Source organism: Protopterus annectens, chromosome 1.part1 (genome assembly GCF_019279795.1).
Source record: "Protopterus annectens isolate FY-2018-M chromosome 1.part1, PAN1.0, whole genome shotgun sequence".
In the NCBI taxonomy this organism is placed as follows: domain Eukaryota; kingdom Metazoa; phylum Chordata; order Ceratodontiformes; family Protopteridae; genus Protopterus; species Protopterus annectens.
In genome coordinates, this window is record NC_056726.1 from 1,531,721,309 (window position 1) to 1,531,743,307 (window position 21,999).

Consider the following 21,999-nt stretch of genomic DNA (forward strand, 5'->3'; position numbering starts at 1 on the left):
CGTATAGGATCACGAGACGTTTGGGCGATGTAGAGCTAAACGTGCAACTCATCAAGTTTAAGGACGAACCGCTTTATGCAAATTGGATGACTTCCATGTGTGCTGGCGGTGTTTTGACAACTGCACTGTAGTTTTATAATTTTGTTATTCATATCATATTTATGCCACCAAAATGGCCATAGTTGTGTTAGGAAATGATCTATCACAGCATGTTATCTGTCTGATCAGCTGATGACGAACAGGTTAATTCAGACACAAAAAGCCCAAGAATTACTTTTCAAGGGTGCAAGCCATCATGCACTGAATATATGCTCATTTTTGAGCTACTAAATACTCAAAAGCAAAATAATAAACTTCCTTAAAAAGGAATTTACAGAATGATGTATAGGTGATTACATTTACCTGGCATCCTGAAACTTGCTGAAATAGTTACTTTATTGAAAACATGTTATTTCACTCTGATGATTTCATGTCATAAATTTGAAAGTTTATTTTTCAAACTCTGCATTTATATGAAAATTTGAAATTCACTGCAGAATCTAAAAGCTGCTTTTTTTTTTCTTAGTGCTAAAGTCCGGCCCACACCCCACATAAGGAAGGCATCAAGTTCATGTAGCCCATGAGTTAATGATTAACTTACTATTTTAATTTCAAGATTTCTGAACACTGGGAAGAATGAAGTTTTTCTGCTAGTGACCTTCTTTAAGCACTGTCCACCTTGTGACTTAGCTGAAGCATCTGTCACAGCCAAAGTTTACTATTCATCTGGAACTACATCCACCTCAGAAAACAGTTTGTTCTTTGAAAGCTCAAATGATAAACCTACCGCCCTAGAAAACAAAAATGGAGAAAAACTAAGGGTAATACTGCTCAATGCCAGAAGTCTAAACCTCAAGATGCACGCCCGCGAAGCCCTCCTCAGTATGGAGAACATCGATGTCTGTGCTGTGACTGAAACCTGGTTCAAGGCTCCTGAGAGCACCCCAGCACTATCAGGTTATACCTCATATCATGCGTTCCAGCCCCAAAATCCGGACCGAACCACAAAAGGAGGGGGAGTATCCATATTCATAAAGGATACCCACACCTCCAGGTTAGTGGCAACGCATGAAGCATCGGAGACCATCCAGGTGCAATTAACCATAGGTAAAACTGCCCTACAGTTTGTAGGAAACCCACACAGCCTTCCTGAAGACACTGGAGAGTATGAATGTCTCTCCAAACACCATCATATTGGGTGACTTCAACTACCCAAACATAGACTGGGAACATTACTCAAGCCCCAACACCCTAGCCCAAAGGTTCCTGGAGTTCATAAACTCAAATGCTATGGAACAACTAGTCACCATTCCCACAAGAGGAGAAAATATACTAGACCTGATCATCACAAACATGGGGACAAAATGCTCCACACTGGAAGTATATCCCTCATTGGTGAGATCAGACCATAAATTAATCTCACTGGAGATCCACATACCGCCCCCACCCCCAGCAAAAAAGACCACAGTGAAGAACTTCTCAAAAGCAAACTTCACACTAGTTAAGACTGGACTGGTATCCTTCAAGGCCCCCGAGCCAGTGGAAACCACAACCCACGCTGCTGAAACCCTTACAAATGCCTTCTACGAGCACCTCCAGGAATGTATGGATCAAGCAATCCCTAATAAAATCAAGACCCTTTCCACCAATGGCAGGCGCCCGGTCTGGTGGACCCCAGCCATAAACAAACTCTACAACAAGAGGAGAAAGCTACTACATGACAGAGCAAAATCCCTAAAAGGGAAGGCATCTCTGATCAATACTAGCAAAAAACTACGATCACTCATAAAATCATCCAAGGCCAACTTTGAGAGAAAAATCGCTAATGACACAAAAGACAATCATAAGGCCTTCGTTAGCTATGTTAGAAACCTGGGTGGAAACTCCCAGATATGCTCAGAATTAGTCCAAAATGATAAAAATCACTGAACCCACAGACATTGCCAACATACTGGCAGACAGGTTCAGTGCAAATTCCAAAAGGAGAAATATCTATCCCACCAGAGTCTAGCCTCCCAAACATCTCAGATGCCCAGGTGAGAGCTGCTCTCTCTAAAGCAAAAAACACAGCATCAATGGGACCGGACGGTGTCCCCGGCTGTGTGCTACACGAACTCAATGAGGAACTAAACCCACACATAAGGCTGCTGTTTAATCTTAGCCTTACTACAGGATACGTACCCAAAGAATGGTGTATGGCAACTGTGGTCCCACTCCACAAAGGTGGTGCTTTTACGGACCCTGGAAATTACCACCCCATAAGCTTGACGAGCCTTGTCTGCAAAGCTATGGAGAGGATCATAATGGAACTCATAAATAAAGACATTGGGGACCTACAGACACTGGATCCTACCCAATTTGGCTTTGTCAAGGGCAGATCCTGCCTCTTGAACTTGGTCGACTTTTTCGAAACAGTCACTAAGGCCATTGATGAGGGTAAGGCAGTTCACACAACCTACCTTAACCTATCAAAAGCGTTCGACACAATACCCCACTCGGGCATCATAGAAAAGCTCACCAGCTTAGATGTAAACCCATATGTCACAAGATGGGTTGCAAACTGGCTCAAGGACAGAACACACAGGGTTAGAGTTGCTGGTGCCATGTCAGACTCTAAGCCGGTCACGAGCGGTGTCCCACAGGGCTCAGTCCTGGGCCCCCTCTTGTTCGGCATTTATTTTTCTGAAGTGCAGGCAAACATAGGGGGATTGTGGCTGACAAAATTTGCAGATGACTGCAAACTGGGCACCATAATTGACACTCCATCAGACACAGACATCCTCCAGAGAGGTCTCATAGACATGGATAACTGGTGCCAGAGCCATGGCCTTAAGCTAAATGCCAAAAAATGTATAGTCATACCCTTTGGGAAAAACAAGGTAACCCCTAATTACCACATAGGTGGTAATCCATTAAACACGGAAGAAGTTATCTGGGACCTGGGGACCCAAGTTGACAGTAACCTCTCTTTTGACACTCACATTGCCAAAGTGGTTAGAAAGACCTTCTACATTGCCCACCTGACCATAAAGGGATTCACATCCAGATCAGGAGAGGTCATTGTACCCCTGTACTCTTCACTTATCAGACCAATGATTGAGTACAACGCCCCATTCGGAATGTACCTTACCCAACACCTGCAGCAGTTGGAAAGACCCCAAAAGTTCCTCACCAAAAGGATAAAGGGGCTCAAACATATGTCATACGATGCCCGACTGAAGAAACTCCAGCTCTATTCAGTCGCATACCGTCTGCTCAGAGGTGATCTGTGCCTGACATACAAGGCCATGTCCAACCCGGAATTAATGGACATGCTCCACCTCAAAAAATCCAAATCCACCAGAGCCACGAGAGCAAGAGACTTAAACCTCAACACGGATATCAATAGGACGTGCTGGAGGGACAGATTCATCACCAAGAGACTCCCTACACTATGGAACAGAATCCCAGTCCATGTGAGGCAGAGCCCCTCACTGACTCTGTTCAAGAGAAATCTTGATGAGTGGATGGGAGATCATAGGTTTACCCCAGGAATCATCTCTGTGTCACTGCTGGACAGAGGCACAGCAAACTAATGGGTATAGTATTCTCATCCTAAGGGGTGGTGAAACCACACACACTCTGGCTAGGCTTATAAATGCCCTAGGGCAGATAGCCTAGTATGAACCTATGAACCTATGAACCTAAATGCAGTGACCTACATTCTTGTTCAGTGAATAAGATGCAGTCAGTATAACCCTCTGTGTAGGAGATGTTTTAAAACAGCACTCAACAATTCCTGCCTGTGAAATTAGTGCATTATTATGTTATATGTCAGTCACAATATGATATGCAGGAAATAACAGTAAATAGCTCATGCATAATAATGCAATTCCATTTAATGCTTGTGGAATTGCAGGGGTCTCAGAAATGTCCTGTAATTCAGCTTTTTAACTCCATTATGTTTTCAGTTTTGCGACTGCTCTGTAATAATTTCTGCAACTTTCCTGTAAATGTACATGATATTCTCCATCTACATCCAAAACTGCACAATGTATCCATACTAAAAACTGGATCCTTACCGCACTAAACGCCCAGCATGAACCACATTCCCTTTGATCCTTAACAGGAGTGACATATCCTTCATTTCTCCAGTCAATGCTGCTTGGTACAAGAGTCTTCATTGGTAAGGTCTGGAAGGTTGATCTTCTGTTTTGTTTTGACTTGAATTCTGTAAGGCAGTTGCCAAAAGCCATTTGTTTATATTCTTCATTTTTCTGTAATGAATAAATAATTCTAGGTTATTTCACTCATTTATCATTTAAAGGTTTCTGATGTTTATGACAACAGACCAATCTCCCATGTTTTCGCACTACCTGCCCTTTACCTCACTCTTAGACTTTTTACAAATTCCTTTCTTTGACTTCATGATATCAAAATGTACTTTTTTAGTACCTGGCCTATGGTTGCTTTCTATTTGTTTTTGCTCTTCTTACAAATTTTTCCTAATCTGACTTGGTTCTTGTTTTTTTTTTTAATTTTATTGTACACATGGTTTGTTTGCATTGCCATCTTGTTCAGTTTGCTCTTTTTTTAACCTTCTGTCCTATTTCTTACTGCATGCATTTTCCATACTTCTTCAGTGTATTGGGGATTACAATCACCTACGATTTCTCACAAATAAATCATTTTGTAGGCCACATTTATCTTTAGCATCCTTACATAATGTACTTCTTACTGTGAGACACATTTACTAGATGATGTCTACTCATGTGGCATTACTTTATTATTCCTCATCTGTTTCAATTCAGCCTTGTTTTTCACTTGTATGATTTATGATTTTTTGGTTGCGCTTGCATATGACTGCAGCTTTCATTTTTGCTGCATTTATATCTTTATACACTACATTTCTACAACCTTGCATACTTTTTTTCATTTGCTGCTGCACTGTTCGATATATTTTCCCTTACATTTCATTCGTTTACACGTGTAATGCAATATACTTGATGTTGTTTTCTTCGTGACTTCATATCATCATTATAAGGTAATCAAACAGAACACAATTAATATTACTCGGGCATTAATGAAAAATGTATGTGGTCTGAATAACCTATAGGCTGAAAGCACTGCAGATGAGTGGAGACAAAATATGTACTGCATTTACACAGGGATGAGGCAATTTTGGTATCTGGCAAAGCATACCTTTAGCATGAGTCCAGTATTCTATTTGAATGTGCAGTAACTTTGGACTAAACAGAGTCACAATCAAATTGAAGGGGGCATTAGCAAAGTATGACCATGGTATTCATGGAAGCCATATGAGGACAGACAGATGCAGTGATTGCTGCCAGAAGGATACCAAGGTAGTGAGAGGCACTGGAATTGGAGGTTAAAACTTCTGACCCACTGACACTCTGATTGAGCGTGAAGCTGTCATTCCCAGTCACTGGCAGGGTGCTAAATGGCAGGTGGAGGGGACTCTAGTAGCTGAAAGGCTACTTGCATGGGAGGCAAGAGGCTCCTCTTGTTGACAGAGCAGTAAGGGACCACTGGTGAAAGTCAGTGGTGAGATGCTCAGGAGAAAGGTGGACGCTGACCCAGGTCACTGATTGCTGGCAGGTGCAGATAGGTAATATTGGCTTTAGAGATACAGAAATGGAGTAGTCTTCATGAAACCATTTGCTTCAGTATAACACCTAAGAGAACATCAGAAGTAAACACCAAGTCCTATGTGGAACAGTTCAAAGCCCTATCCCTATACTCGGTCTCCTGCAGACTGCTGCACACCAATCTATGCCTAACTTACAAGGCATGCTCTGATCCCACACTGATGAAACAGCACTTCTGGCTAACATCAAAGATTGAAACAATACTAATTTCATGACCTTTAATCATACTTTGACTTAGGAATGGGTACATTCCCATCATGATATTAGAAACCCAAATGATTTGGAGAAAGTAAAGAAGTATGAAATTGTTGCACGTTTGTAAAACCAATAGCATCAGAAGTACTTGTTATAAGGACCTAAACCTTCTCTGCAATATAAACAGGACATGTTGGAGGGACTGGTATGTGTCTCAAACATTACTCCTTCTCTGGATGCAGCTTCCCATTCATTTGAAACAAAGCTCTTCCCTAACCTTATTTGAATGTAACTTGAACCAATGGATAGGAAATCAAAAATGTACTCCTGGTTTGGCACCTAAGTCCCTAATGGATAAGAACAGCCTGTGAACACTTGATGCATATAAGCTAATATTGTAACCATAAAATTCCTTGGGGTATTGACACGTCAGCAATATTTTGTTAAATTTGTGATAAGTCTGGGTAGGCTTAAAATAGCTCTAAGTCCAACCATCTATGGACCTATATAAAAGGTACAGGACGCTATGAGCAGTTAGATTGCAGAAGATTGCCAAGTGTGGAATGAAGGTCTGGAATCTCCTGCAAGAGACACTGACTGTTACATAAGGGGAAAACTAGAGCTTCATTCAGTTCTGCAACAGGGTAGGGAACTGCCTCTTCATATGCCTAATGCAGGTGTTGGAAATGAGGGGACAGATATAAGCAGGCCCTCAGGGTATATTGGCTTTTGGATAAGACTATGTGGATGAGCTGTATTGCAGATTCCCTGATGTACTTTTGCAAGCTCATCACTGACATAGAAGGTCTTTCTGAATTGTATACATTCTTTGTAACATATATTAAAGTGCATTGTCATACCCACAATGTAGCCATGCTAGATGAATGTGTACAGAATTCCAATGCGGTATGTTTGTAACACATGTTCCTCTGAACTCAAATGTTGTGGTTTCTAGCCTCGTGAGAAATGAGGTCATACCCCAAAAATACTGGCCTCTGCATGCAGCAGATGGAGTGTGATGATTCTCTCCAACCAGTCCAACTGCATTTTTAACAAAAAGATAAATGTGTTTAAAGTAATATATCAATATATGTATCCTACTACGCTTAAATACAAATTAAACTACATACAGAGAATGAGCAAACTAAGAATGAAAAAAGCAGAAATATTTTTATATGGCTCTTTTCTATCTTTCTTATATAATTTAATTCAAGTAACATTTCCAAATTTCCTAAACTTTTTTTTTTTAGATAAATGTCTTGACATGGCCCACTGGCACAGAGACAAGGCATCTGATCACACAGCAAATGATCCAAGTTAGCCAGCAATTTGTCAGGGTAATTCTTTTTCTTAGTGGGTAGGTTAACCCACTTAAATACAGAATCACTGTGGTGAAGGCCAGAATGACATTGTGGGCCTGGTGGGAGTATGAATTAGCTGGGAGTTAGCAAAAAAAGCCTGTTGAAATAATACTACTGAGCAACTGTGCTCTAATTCATTGTGTACAACCTTTGATAATCCTTCACCAGCAGTCATGAGAAAGAGGAGTTGAAGGGGCTGAAGGGATTGATGGTGGGGGTTCATAGGTTGGTATTAGGCTATTGGCCCTAGGGCTTATATAAGCCTAGCCATAACAGTTCTCTGGCTGTTTCTTCTCACAATATTTACTTCCCTGAACCCCTGTCTAGCAGGGTGACTGACGTGATCCCAGGAGTGAATTTCCTATTTCCCATCCAATTGTCAAGGTTCCTTTTGAAGAGGGCCAAAGAGGTATTCTGCTTGACATGTATAGGCAGTCTATTCCAGAGTCTGTGGAGTGTCTGGGTCAGGAACCTATCCCTCCAGCATGTTTTGTTCTTGTTCATTGTGATTACAAGGTTTAGATCCCTGGAGCATGTGGCTCTGAGGGATTGGGATTTCTTTAAGTGTAGCATGTCGAACAACTCTGGGTCTGACATGGCCTTGTATGTTAAGCCAAGATTGTCTCTGAGTAGACGATATGCGACAGAGTATAGCTGGAGTTTTTTTAGATGGTCAGCATAGGACATCTGCTTTAGGCCTATGATTATTTTTGTGATGTATTTCTGCGGTCTTTCCAGTTGTTGCAAATGTCTTGAGAGGTACATACCAAATGGGGCATTGTATTCTATAATGGGTCTAATGATGGATAAGTACAGTGGGACAATGACCTTGTTTTATTCTGGATGAAAAGCCCTTAGTGATGAGGAGTGCCACATAGAAGGACATCCTGACTGTTGTGATGATGTGGTTATCGAAGATGAGATGACTGTCCACCTGTGTCCCTAAGTCTCTTATCACACTTTTGATGTTTAGTGTACTGCCACCTTTGTGGTAATTCTCAGGTACATGTTTTTTCCCAAAGGGGATAATTATAAATTTCTTGGCATTGAGCTTGAGCCCATGGCTCTGGCATCAAGCATCTGTTTCTGTAGAATATCCACATCATTTGGGGATTCAGTAATGGCTCCCAGTTTGCAGTCATCTGTGAACTTTGTTAGCCAGAAGTGTTGGCCTGCACTTCAGAGAAGTAATGCCAAATAAGAGCGGTCCCAGGACTGAACCCTGAGATACACCACCTGTCACTTGTCTGGAGTTGGATTTGGAGTCAGCTACTTTTACAGTGTGGATTCTGTCAGTAAACCAGTTGACAACCTCTCGAGTGATGTAGGGATTAATGCCCAGCTTACTAAGTTTATCTGTGATTCCAGAGTGGGGGATCGTGTCGAAAGCCTTGCCGAGGTCCAGATAGGCTGAGTGGACCACCTTACCCTCGTCAACAGCTCTGGAGAATGATTTGAAGAAGTCAATCAGGTTCAGGAGACAAGATTGGCCCTTCACGAACCCAAACTGGGTGGGGTCCAGTGTTTGAAGGTTGCCAATGTCTTTGTTTATAAGTTCCATGATAATACATTCCATGGCCTTGCAGATCAGGCTCATCAGACTGATGGGACAGTAGTTCCCAGGATCCAAGGTGGATCCCCCCTTGTGGAGTGGGATAACTGTAGCTGTGCGCCACTCAGTGGGCATGAAGCCTGAGGTGAGGCTGTGATTAAACCTGACACTTAGGTGAGGTGCCAGTTCATTTTGTAGTTCATACAGTACACAGCCCGGGATGCCACCTGGTCCCATGGATGCTGTATTCTTAGCTTTAGAGAGTGCAGTTTTTACCTGTGTGGTCATTATTACTGGCATTTGGCAAACTTTTGGTATTGAGATGGGCCCTTTAGAGGGTGAGAGGGGGTGAAGTTGGCACTGAATTGATCTGCCAAGGTACTGGCAATATTCTTGGGATCAGTATATTTAATACCATTCTGTTGTAGCTCAGAGAAGATCTGAGCATTGCCATTTAGATTCTTGACATAGCTATAGAATGCCTTGTGGTTGTCTTTGGTATCTTTGGCAATTTTATTTTCGCAACTAGCTTTGGAAGATTTTAAGAGGGATCTCAGTTTCTTACTAAGGCTGGTAAGGGAGTTTTTTGCATCCTGGGATTTTCCTCTTTTCTGCAACAATTTCTTCCTTTTGTTGTAAAGTTTGTTTGTGACAGGGGACCACCAGATTGGCTTCCTTTTTTGGAGGACAGCATCTTGGTTCTATTTCGGATGGGACGATTCATGCACGAGTGGATGTGCTCTTACAGTGCCTTAGTGTAGGATTCAGCAGTTGATCTTTCAGTTCCCGTCTGCATGGGTGTCATGAAGCTTGTCACTTCTGACTTGAGTAGCATGAAGTTGGCTTTGGAGAAGTTTTTTATGGAGGTTTCCTTACTGGGGGGTGGGGGAGGGATGTGGATGTCAAGAGTGATTAGCTTATGGTCAGACCTGACCAATGAGGGGGTGACCATAGGTGTGGAGCATTGATTTCTCTTGTTGGTAATGACCAGGTCTAGGATATTGGAGCCCCTGGTTGGACTATGTATTAATTGATCCAGGGCACTGGAATTTATGAATTCCAAGAACCGTTGGGCAAAGGTGTTGGTACATGCATAGTTTTTCCAGTTAATGACAGGGTAGCTGAAATCACGCAATATTAGGGTGTTTGGTTGTATCTTAATATTTTCCAGTATGTTTAGAAAGGTGTAGTGAGAATCTTGGGGCTGGTGGGGGATCTGTAGCAATCTACAATTTGGATTGCAGTCTTACCTAGTGTGTTAGTTGCACCTGTAGCATTTCAGATGCATTGTGTTGGGCACCTAGCCTGGTGGTGTAAATATCCTTGGTGAATATGGACACTCCTCCACCTTTAGTGTTTTAGTCCTGGTTTGGTGGCCGAAAAGTGGAAGAGTTGTAGCATGCTATTGCAGGGGTGCTCTCTGGAGTCTTGAACTAGGTTTCAGTTACTGCACAGATATTGATGTTCTCCATTTTTAGGAGTGCCTCCAGAGAGTGCAGTTTGAGGTTTTAGACTTCTAGCATTGAGTAGCATTACCTTCAGATTTTGCATGCTTGTACCTGTTACAGTGGTAGTTTTGTCCTTTGAACTTTGCCTAAAATGGCACTATAGGGGTGGCAAGAGCCTTAGCCAGTAACCTGAATCTCAGGGGCAACAGGTGCAGACCATCTCTGGCAAAGCATTGTGGTCTGTTGATCATGTCGTCCCAGGCAGACAGATACTGGATCCCCTTTGATGCTTAGCCAATTGTTGAAGTCAATCATTTTGTTCTTATACTGTGGTATCATTCTGGATGAAGGCAGGATGCTACTCAGGGCTAGGGTCATACCTGCCTGGGCCACATTATCTGAGAGTTCTTCCATGTCTCTTTTCATGTAGTCCAGGGAGGTACGTCTCAAGTCATTCACTCCAACATGGACAATGACAGAGTTATATTTGTACTTGTTGTGGAGTGACTTGAGTGCATGTGTTGTGACGGATCCTGTCACCCGACAGGCAGCTGACTGTAATTTTCTCCTTGTTCAGCCTGGTGAGTAGGACATCAGTGTGCCTGACTATAGTCACCTATGACTATAGTGATGGGTATATTGTCTTGCCTTAGGGGCTCTTGTTGGGTGGCACACTGGTGTTGTAAGCTATGCGACACTTTGGTTGTGATTGGTGTTTGTTTGTGTTTCAGCTTCGGAGGTCCTTGTTGCTTGGGCAGGTTTCTGTTAAGGGCCTCTGCATATGAGGGTTTAGTGTTGCTATGTGAGGGTGTCGGTGGTATGGGTTTAGCAGGGCTATGTGTTGCTTGAGGTGTAGTGTGGGTGTTAAACTTCTCCTCCTATCTGTCTAGCACAATCTTGGGTGGAGAGAGCTTTGCTTCCAGTTTGGCTATACAAGGGAATCTCTTGCAAGTTATTGGGTGGTAGGAGGAGAGGGGAGGGTTGTCTGTGTACATGAGGCAATTACTGCATTGCCCCAGTATGCCCAGATTTACCAGGTGGACATGAGAAATTACCAGAAGCTGACCATTGGTCATGCCTGGTTTGGTGCTTTTTTTTTTGTAAAGTACAACAGCTGTTTTCACTTAACTTAGCAAGGTACTTTGCAGTTATAGGCTGTTTAGTGCCTGTGATTAATTTCTCCTTATTAACAAAGAGAGTTGAGTGCTTGTATCAGTTTAAGGCTTCCTAGTGCTTTCCAGCAGGTTTTAGAGCAAGTGCTTAAAGGTAAGATGAAAAAAGGGTTTATCCTAAACACTGCAGTGTGCACCAGAGGAGTTAGATGTGAAAGGAGGCAACTTAAGTTTTACATGTCTAAAAAGTTAAGCTTTAGTGGACAGTCACTATTTTTAAAACAGCACAGTAGACTGGAAGGGGTGGTGACTTTTGAATTCTGGTACTATAGAATATAGTAGGGTGGCCAATAAATTTAAATAGTTGAAGGGGAGTGATTTCACAAAAATTATAATTTTGTGTTTACTCACACAAGCCAGTAAAAGCAGAGAGGAAATGAGATATATGGTCAAATTAATATAAGGGGCAGGCAACTAGAAAGACAGTGGTGTTTAAGAACACAACACTAACCAGGTGGGAGAGTGGGGAAAAAAATTCTGCCTGATTCACAAGAGACAGAACTGTGGTCTCTCTTGAAGTTTTAATATGCAGTTAAAAGTAGAATACAAGTAAAACACAAGGTAAAGAAAACAAATCACAGTATTCAAAATAGAAAAAGGCAATAAAGTAATACAAAATACTACAAATAAAAAGCAAACTAACTTTTCCCTCGCAAAAAAGTGTAGCAGAGTCTGGGTGAGCCTTTCTAGTAAAGCTCTGAAATGTTTTATTTTACCCCTTAAATAGAAGGTTTAGTTCCTAGCTCCACCACCTCAGTAAGGAAATCTTAAAGAGTACAAATGATAAATGTCACTGTATTCCCAAAATCCGGAGAAAGGATCATGAGCATGTGATTGGCCACAACAATATATGTTAAAATAGTCCTCAGTATTTCAAAATTCACATTTTAGTCCACTTAAATTCAATTTCCACACATTTACTAAATCTTCCTTCCCCTCTCCCAGATGTTTTCATAAGAAAATTGTTGCAGAAAAAGGACTTTTGTTCTAAATGAAGCTGTAAGCTCAAGTTATTTTTTGTATAGAAGGAGTTAAAGCATCAATAGATTCTATTTTTACTTACATTTATATTTATACGCAAAGTCTCTTTCACAGTTTTATATTTCATGCTGGATTTTATACCTACTCTGTCATGCCTAAACATACAAACAATATCCCATACTTATTAGGAGAATCACTTTTTATAACTCACACCTAATATGCTCATTTGATTTTTGTGTCATTCTTTTTAAGTATGAATCATTGTAAATATATTCACTGATTACCCTGCCACAGTCTTTTCTTCCATCCTTGCAACTATCTTGTTTTGTTACTTTCCATGTCTTCACCTTATCCCTTAAAATTATAATCCAGTCAGTCCTATATGCCTTTCTTTTTGTCATTAGCATACTGACCCTCTACCACTGTCCTTCATTTTATTTATTATTCCAAAATACTTTTCTATTCAAGGTTTATTTAGGGCAGCTTTTCTAAGATGGTTGTCAGTTTACTTACTAACTTCATAGGTTCATAGGTAGGTATTAGGCTATCAGCCCTGGGGCCTATATAAGCCTAGCCAAAAAGGTTCCCTGGCTTTCACCACCCAACCCAAGAAAATTATTTTCCTGTGTCCCTGTCAAGCAGTGCTGCAGAAGTGATCCCTGGGGTGAATTTTCTATTTCCCATCCAGTTGTCAAGATTTTTCTTAAATAGGGCCAATGAGGGGCTTTGCTTGACATGAATAGGTAGTTTGTTCCAGAGTATGGGAAGTCTCTGGGACAGGAATCTATCCCTCCAGCATGTTCTGTTTATTGTGGTGACAAGGTTTAGATCCCTGGAGCGTGTGATTTGGAGAGATTGGGATTTCTTTAAGTGTAGCATGTCCAACAGCTCTGGGTTTGACATAGCTTTTTATGTTATGCAGAGATTGCCTCTGAGTAAGCGATATGCTACAGAGTAGAACTGGAGTTTTTTTGAGATGGTCTGCGTATGAAATCTGTTTGAGGCCAGTAATCCTCTTAGTGAGGTATTTCTGTTGTAGGTGTCTTGTGAGATACATGCCAAATGGGACATTGTACTCTATAATGGGTTTGATAAGGGATGAGTAGAGAGAAACAATGACCTCCTTTTTTCTAGAGGAGAACCCTTTTGTGATGAGGTGTGCCACATAGAAGGATTTCATGACTACTGTGGCGATGTGGTTATCAAAGGAGAGACTACTGTCCACCTGTGTCCCGAGGTCTCTTATCACACTTTCAGTGTTTAGTGAGCTACCGCCTATGTGGTAGTTCATGGGTACTGAGTTTTTCCCAAAGGAGATGACAATGCACTTCTTGGCATTGAGCTTGAGGCCATGACTTTGACACCAAGCACCTGTCTCTGTGAAGCCCTTTTGTAGAATGTCTACATCATTAGGTGATTCTATTATGGCTCACAGTTTGCAGTCATCTGCAAACTTTGTTAGCCAAAGACCTTCTGTGTTGGCCTGCACTTCAGCCCAGGATGAAACCCTGTGGTACTCCACTCATCTCTGGTCTGAAATCAGACTTGGAGTCAGCTGCTTTTACTGTATGGCTTCTGTCAGTGAGCCAGTAGGCCACCCATCTTATGACATAGGGATTTATGCCCAGTTTAGTGAGTTTATGTATAATTCCAGAGTGGGGGGGTGGTATCAAAAGCCTTGGCGAGGTCAAGATAGGCTGTGTGCACTACCTTGCCCTCATCTACAGCCTTAGTGACTGCTTCAAAGAATTCAATAAGGTTTAGTAGACATTATCTACCTTTTAAAAACCCAAAACTGAGTGGGGTCTAGGGTTTGGAGGTTACCTATGCCTTTGTTTATAAGCTCCAAGATGATATGTTCCATGGCCTTGCAGACCAGGCTCATCAGGCTAATGGGGTGGTAATTTCCAGGGTCCATGGTGGCACCCCCTTTGTGGAGTGGGATAACCATCACTGTGTGCCATTCAGTAGGCACATAGCCTGAGGTGAGGCTATGATTGAGCATGGTACTTAGGTGGAGTGCCAGTTCGTTCTGTAGTTCATGTAGTATGCAGCCTGGGATGTTGTCTGGTCCCATGGATGCTGTGCTCTTGGCTTTGGAGAGTGCAGTCTTTACTTGTTCATCCATGATTACAGGAGCATTGCATTTTTCTGGTATTAAAATGTCCAGTTTCAAAGAATTACAAAACTTAACAGTAATAAAGTAACAAATATCATCGGATCATAGGAGATTACTAGGCTATCAACTCAGAGGTCATTGTAAACCTAGCCATTTCAACCCAATGTAATACCGTAGAAGTATTCGCCAATACCCAAGATTGCATTTAGTGGTGACTGCCCTTGTTCAAGATGGTTGTGGGCCCTATCCCCGGACAGAATTTATGGTGCCTCATCCACTCGTCCAGGTTCCTCTTGAACAGTGTCATAGAGGTGCTCTGTTTTGCATGAATTAGTAGCCTCTTCCAAAGACGTGGCAGTCACAGGGAGATAAATATGTCCCTCCAGCATGTCCTATTTAAGTCACAAGCCATATTTAAGTCCCTGGATAGGGTAATCCTAGACCCATTTGATTTACGGATATGCAGTAAGTTCATTAGGTTTGCATCTTGGGTTGCTCTGTAGGCCAGAAACAAATCTCCCCTAAGAAGTCTGTGTGATATGGAGTATAGCGAAAGGGACTTTAGTCATTCCATGTAAGGGATATGCTGGACGCCCTTGATCTTCTTTGCTAGAAACCTCCGAAGCCTTTCTATTTTCTGCAGATGCTTAGTATGGTACATACCGAATGGGGCATTATACTCAATTATGGGCTGGTAATGTTTTGCATACCCTGGACTAGAACCCAGGGCATCTGCACTCCTGTCCAACACTCGACACATGTTGCCACAGGATATAGTTATGATATTTTTTTTACTAACCAAAGTCTATTTTCTTCTAATTTGACAGATTGGTCACATGTTTATCATCTTCACCAAGTTTTTCTCAGTTTAGCTTCACTAAGTCAGAAGTACTAAAAAAAGGAAATCCCTAAAATCTTTATCTGGCTGAATAAAAAATGCACTGCTCCCTCTGACTTCTCCGGATTTATTCATTTACAGATCTTCACTCTTATATTTGATAATCTTGAGTTCTTCTTTCCTTATGTAACCATCACAATCTTTGCCTTTAAAACTGCAAACACCCCATCACATATTCCTTATAAGCATGCACATACCACATCTGACATTTAAATAAACTACATATGTGCACTGTTTATAAGAACAAAATGTGCATGTTTGTAAACCATCAGTATATGTTCATAGGTTCATAGGAGGTTACTAGGCTAATGGCCCTAGAGCCTTTGCAAGCCTAGCCATGTTACACCTGAGTTACCCTAATTGATCTTGGCTAGATGGGCGTCTAGCATTAATAAATTATACAATACGTGAAAGATGCTGCTATCTAAAAATACAAAAGTGAGATCCCAGAACTGGAAGACCCTGTCCTCAACCTAAACAAGCAAATAAAACAACTTGTAAAATCTTCAAAGAGCAACTATGAGAACAATTTAGCAGCCATAGCCAAGGATAACCATAAGGCTTTGTTCAGATATGTCTGCAACCTAAAAGGTAGGACTCAGATGTGTGCTGAACTAATTATGGATGGCATCATACACACTGACCCTGTGGAAATTGCAAACCTGCTAGCAGACAGGTTTGGTGAAAATGTCACCCCCCCCATTCCCCCCAAGCATACCACAAACCTTGTCTTTATCAGCTCCTCCTCCCTACATCTACAAAGAGCAAGTCATCAATGCTTTCTGCAAGGCTAAGAACACAGCCTCCATGAGACCAGATGGCATTCTGTACAGCGTTCTTAATGTTCTAAAACAACAGCTAGCTACTCCATTAAACACTCTATTCAACCACAGCCTGAGTATTGACTTTGTCCCCACTGAATGGAAGACAGTGTCTGTTATCTCCCTACATAAGGGCAGCTCTGCAACAGACCTGGGAAACTATAGGCCCATAAGTTTAACCACCCTCATCTGTAAGGTAATGGAGCAACTCATCATGGACCTCATAAATAAGGACATAGGTGACCTCCAAATGCCGGATCCATCTCAGTTCAGTTTTGCCAAGGGTAGGTCATGCCTGCTAAACCTGGTGAAATTCTTTGTGAACATGACCAGAGCCATAGATGAGTACAAAGCCATGCACACAGCCTATCTTGACTTGGCAAGGCCTTCAACACTATTCCACATTAGGGCATCATTGATAAACTAACCCAGTTGAATAACAACCCATATGTTGTCAGGTGGGTTGCAAAGTGGCTCACAGATCAACGATACTCAGTCAAAGTGGGAGACTTTACCTCTACCAGCAGACCTGTCACCAGTGGGGTACCACAAGGGTCAGTGCTGGTTCCCCTCTTGTTTGGCATACAGTGGATATAAAGAGTGTACACACCCCTATTAAAATGCCAGGTTTTTGTGATATAAAAAAATGAGACCACAATAAATCATTTCAAAACTTTTCCCACCTTTAATGTGACCTATAACCTGTACATTTCAATTGAAAAACAAACAAATCTGTTAGGGAAAAATATAAAAAATAAAAAATGTACAATAAGCTGGTTCCATAAGTGTGCACACCCTTAAACTAATACTTTGTTGAAGCACCTTTTGATATGCTATAGAAGCATTTAACTGGTTTGTCTTTCTCATGATATCAGAGTGTAATCACTACGCCCCATGCAGTACATCATATTTCATTTCTTTTTATCAAAATATTTCCCGTGTTATTTAAAACCATTACCTGTCTTGAAAGCAGCATTGAAAACTGTATCAGTAAGCATTCTTTCAAGCTTTTTGTCCCATAAGCGTTACTTCTTGACTTGATATATCTTTTTCACATTATTATAGGAACAAAATTCATCCTATTTCTTCAATTACCAATATTTCATTTAGATATTTAATCACTTGCAGAAAAGACATTCTGGAACCTACAGTGGTCCCTTTTGATACACACAGTCACATGAAAACATATTGTGACATGTATGTTCAAGCACATCAGGAATCATCCATTACTGATAACCACCCAGAAATCTTTATTACCTTCTCTAGTAAACCTTGTTTCAAATCATTATTCTACAATGAAACTTCCAGTTAATGCTTTAACATCCATGCTGTGTCAGCTGCAACAACATCACTTCTTTTATTCTCAAGATTATCATCAGTAAGTGCAGATAAAATAAAAGCTACCATCTTTTTTTCAGCTGCAGTTTCAATGACATCTGCTTGAAGTCCTTTGCTATACATCTTTGTACTGCAGATTTTGACAAACTTATAGGTTCATAGTGAAAAAATTACATTGAGCTGCTTACTGCTTGGTGTGATGGATTTGAAGTGTTCTTAAGACACTCAGTCTTGCTGGCTGGATTCAAAGTCTGGTTATATTTGCATTCACAGTCTGTTGCATACAGAAACTTGCAGAATATACACTGATGAGAGAATATACTTTGCAGCATCAACTTTAGAGAGCAGTAACAAATAACTTTTTATAATAAACCAAACGGAATAACGTTGCAGCTTAAAATATAGTACAGATGATGGGAAAGATATAACATTTACCTTAGGACAAATGAGTCCCTACCATACCTCTAACATAACTGGATTTATACAGCTCTTTATATACAGTTTTAGTCCTCTTGGTATTCTATTTTGGAGAATTGCTTATCCTGTAGAAACAATACTAAGCTTCCTTGTTTAAAAATGTATTGTAAGAGACCAGCTTTTCTGACAGTGTGAATATCCTGCAACAGTGTCCTGATGTCATTCTATTTGGATCTGTGTATAAGAACATCTTATCCTGTTTTCCATGCAGAAAAACATATTTTTGAGAAAACACATTGTCACAGTGTCATAAACATATCCTGTTGTTTTAGGAAACATATTGTGTCCATCCTGTTATTTTAGGAAACATATTGTGTCCATTTTTATATGCAGAAAAACATGTCAGTCTTTTCTAAAAGCAGATTTTGCATTTTTGCTCTTGCATACATCCTGTTTTTAAGTCTGTAAGGGAAAAATGTCCATTCTTTAAAAGCAGATTTTTATATTTTTGCTCTTGCATACATCCTGTTTTTAAGTCTGTAAGGGAAAAATGTCCATTCAGCAGATTCCTTTTCCAAGCCATGGTCATTTAGTATGACTGCTGATCACATATTACTAAACTCTGTTCCTGCATTTAAGCAAGCTTTTCCTTTCAGCATATTTACAACATAATTAATTTCAGCCTTATATTAATAAAATCTAACACATAGGTTCATAGGTTCATACTAGGCTATCTGCCCTAGGGCATTCAGAGTGTGTGTGGCTTTCACCACCCCTTAGGATGAGAATACTATACCCATTAGTTTGCTGTGCCTCTGTCCAGCAGTGACACAGAGATCATTCATCTCCCATCCACAAGATTTCTCTTGAACAGAGTCAGTGAGGGGCTCTGCCTCACATGGACTGGGATTCTGTTCCATAGTGTAGGGAGTCTCTGGGTGATGAATCTGTCCCTCCAGCATGTCCTATTTATATCCGTGTTGAGGTTTAAGTCTCTTGCTCGTGGCTCTGGTGGATTTGGATTTTTGAGGTGGAGCATGTCCATTAATTCCGGGTTGGACATGGCCTTGTATGTCAGGCACAGATCACCTCTGAGCAGATGGTATGCGACTGAATAGAGCTGGAGTTTCTTCAGTCGAGCAGCATGACATATGTTTGAGCCCCTTTATCCTTTGGTGAGGAACTTTTGGGGTCTTTCCAACTGCTGCAGGTGTCGGGTAAGGTACATTCTGAATGGGGCGTTGTACTCAATCATTGGTCTGATAAGTGAAGAGTACAGGGGTACAATGACCTCTCCTGATCTGGATGTGAATCCCTTCATGATCAGGTGGGCAATGTAGAAGGTCTTCCTAACCACTTTGGCAATGTGAGTGTCAAAAGAGAGGTTACTGTCAACTTGGGTCCCCAGGTCCCTGATAACTTCTTCTTTAATGGATTACCACCTATGTGGTAATTAGGTTACCTTGTTTTTCCCAAAGGGTATGACTATACATTTTGGCATTTAGCTTAAGGCCATGGCACCACTTATCTATTTCTATGAGACCTCTCTGGAGGTTGTCTGTGTCTGATGGAGTGTCAATTATGGTGCCCAGTTTGCAGTCATCTGCAAATTTTCTCAGCCACAATCCCCCTATGTTTGCCTGCACTTCAGAAAAATAAATCCCAGGACTGAGCCCTGTGGGACACTGCTCATGACCGGCTTTGAGTCTGTCATGGCACCATGCAACTCTAACCCTGTGGGTTCTGTCCTTGAGCCAGTTTGCAACCAATCTTGTGACATATGGGTTTACATCTAAGCTGGTGATCTTTTCTATGATGCCCGAGTGGGGTATTGTGTCGAATGCTTTTGCTAGGTCAAGGTAGGCTGTGTGAACTGCCTTACCCTCATCAATGGCCTTAGTGACTGTTTTGAAAAAGTCGACCAAGTTCAAAAGGCAGGATCTGCCCTTGACAAAGCCAAATTGGGTAGGATCCAGTGTCTGTAGGTCCTCAATGTCTTTATTTATGAGTTCCATTATGATCCTCTCCATAGCCTTGCAGACAAGGCTGTAATTTCCAGGGTCCGTAGAAGCACCGCCTTTTTTATTTTCTTCTTCTCCATGCCTTGGGGACACAGGTTGAACTTGGCTAGGCTTGTAAGGGCCCTAGGGCCATTAGCCTAGTAACTTCTTATGATCCTATGATCTCTGGGAAACTACCCGTGAATATGGAAAATAACATAGAACAGATTTTGTCACTGTCTTGATGAATAACCCATTTGCATTACAAAGGTTCCTACAATTTTCAGGCTGTGTGGAGGTGAAGATGGGAATGCTGAGTGTCCTCACACATTCATTGACTTCCTTACCACTCTTAAAGACTGTATGTGTGTGCAGTTCTTTATAATAAGAAACAGACTACATAGATACGATTATTTGATTGTTTCTGTGAAAAGTGATGTTTCTTGATATCCCTTAGATTGCAGGAATGTCATAAACAGAATTGCACCTGGTATGAAACATTCATGAATTACAGGTTATGGATTTACTCAGAACATTTTTGTATTTTTTTTAATGTTTATTTCAGAAATGATATTTGGCATACTGAATAAGCTTCTTAACTCATAATTTCCTGTGATAGTTTAAACAAGAGCTGGTATCAGCTCACTCTGATTTCTTGTAAAAAATGACTAAAATAAACAATGTAATTTACCATATCTGCAAAGTATGTCATTCCCAGTCTGAAGCTTTTGAAACCCAGGTCAGCAAGCTCATTGTGTTTAACCACATAGTCTCTATTGCTTAGCCAGATATCCTTGCGATAAACTTCTTCTTCTGATGAAGAGTATGATTTACCTAATGTGACAAAACATATTTTATTATTACAGACACACAATTCAAATTCTGTACCTGTGCTTGGAAAATTTTGCATTTATAAGTTGTTTTACTGATGTACAGTTTTGAATTATACTGCAAACATTTTGACTGATGGAATGCAGTCAATTTAACTCCACATCACCTGAATACTAGAGGCAATTGCAACATTTAAAATATTCAAAATGTTTAGTAGAATGTTTTAAATGCTTTCTTAAATGACAGTATACGTCCATGCTGTACTCACAGATGGTACAGAATCATCTTTAACTAATTCAAGGAGTCACATGAGGAAATTTTCGAGGAGTCACATGAGGAGATTTTCTGGGATGTAAATTTTTAAATGGTTCATAATTCATTTATGGATTTTTTGCATGGATAAAAAGTTGATGCATTTCATTTTGAAGTTGTTAACCTGTGGCTTTGGATTAGCTCACCTTCAAACATACTTGCAAGGATATAAAAAAAAAAAAAACATCACAGTGATGCATAATAACACATTTTATCAAGTTGTATTGGATGGTGGTAAAGTATTTTCAAAATAGACCAATTATTAATTATTTGGGGTACATGAACCACCTTGGCAGGTAATATGTAAATGCATATCAAAGCTAATCATGTTATCAAATGAAAGCAAGCATCTTATAGATAAGACAAGGTATTGTGAACAAATGCAGCTATGTGCAAGCACGCTTGGAGTATTTAAGGAAGTGGTGCACAGTGCGGCTTTTATTGTTAACTTTTAAAAAATAAAAAAAGAAGTTTAATATGTTTTATTTAGAGGTATCCTTATGTGGAAACCCAGTTGTAGAGGGATAATTGGTTCACCTGATAAAAAAAAGAAAAAGAACTTCAATTTATACCCAGCATGGAGCACTACAGCATTCAGGTTTTATTTTATTTTTTTTCTAACTTTTAAACTGTAAGAAACCATTTGCTAAAATGTAGTAAGCAGTTGCTACAGCTGATACTCCACATGACGTACAACAGCACTCAGGTTTGACCATAAATGCAATATACAAGCAATAATGCCAAACAGGGAGTATGTTATTGTGTAAATAACACCCACCCAGGGGTGTTATGAGGCCCGATGCCACAGCAGCTGACTTAGAACTGGTGGGGACCAGAGGAATTTGACTGTTTAATTAAAACAAAGCA

The 21,999-nt window shown here is 40.7% G+C and overlaps 1 protein-coding gene across 2 annotated transcripts in view; it reads right to left on the reverse strand.

Moving 5' to 3' along the window:
• LOC122811208 (procathepsin L-like) overlaps window positions 1–21,999 on the reverse strand; it is a 300,536-nt gene that overhangs the window by 176,898 nt on the left and 101,639 nt on the right. Inside the window, exons 2-3 of one of the 2 annotated variants that reach the window (XM_044082896.1) lie at window positions 20,681–20,823; window positions 4,101–4,295 (exon numbers count right to left, since the gene is read on the reverse strand). In XM_044082896.1, coding sequence (XP_043938831.1) covers window positions 4,101–4,295; window positions 20,681–20,823 — 338 coding nt within the window. The remainder of the gene's footprint in view (window positions 1–4,100; window positions 4,296–20,680; window positions 20,824–21,999) is intronic. The other variant, XM_044082904.1, reaches the window with a different exon arrangement.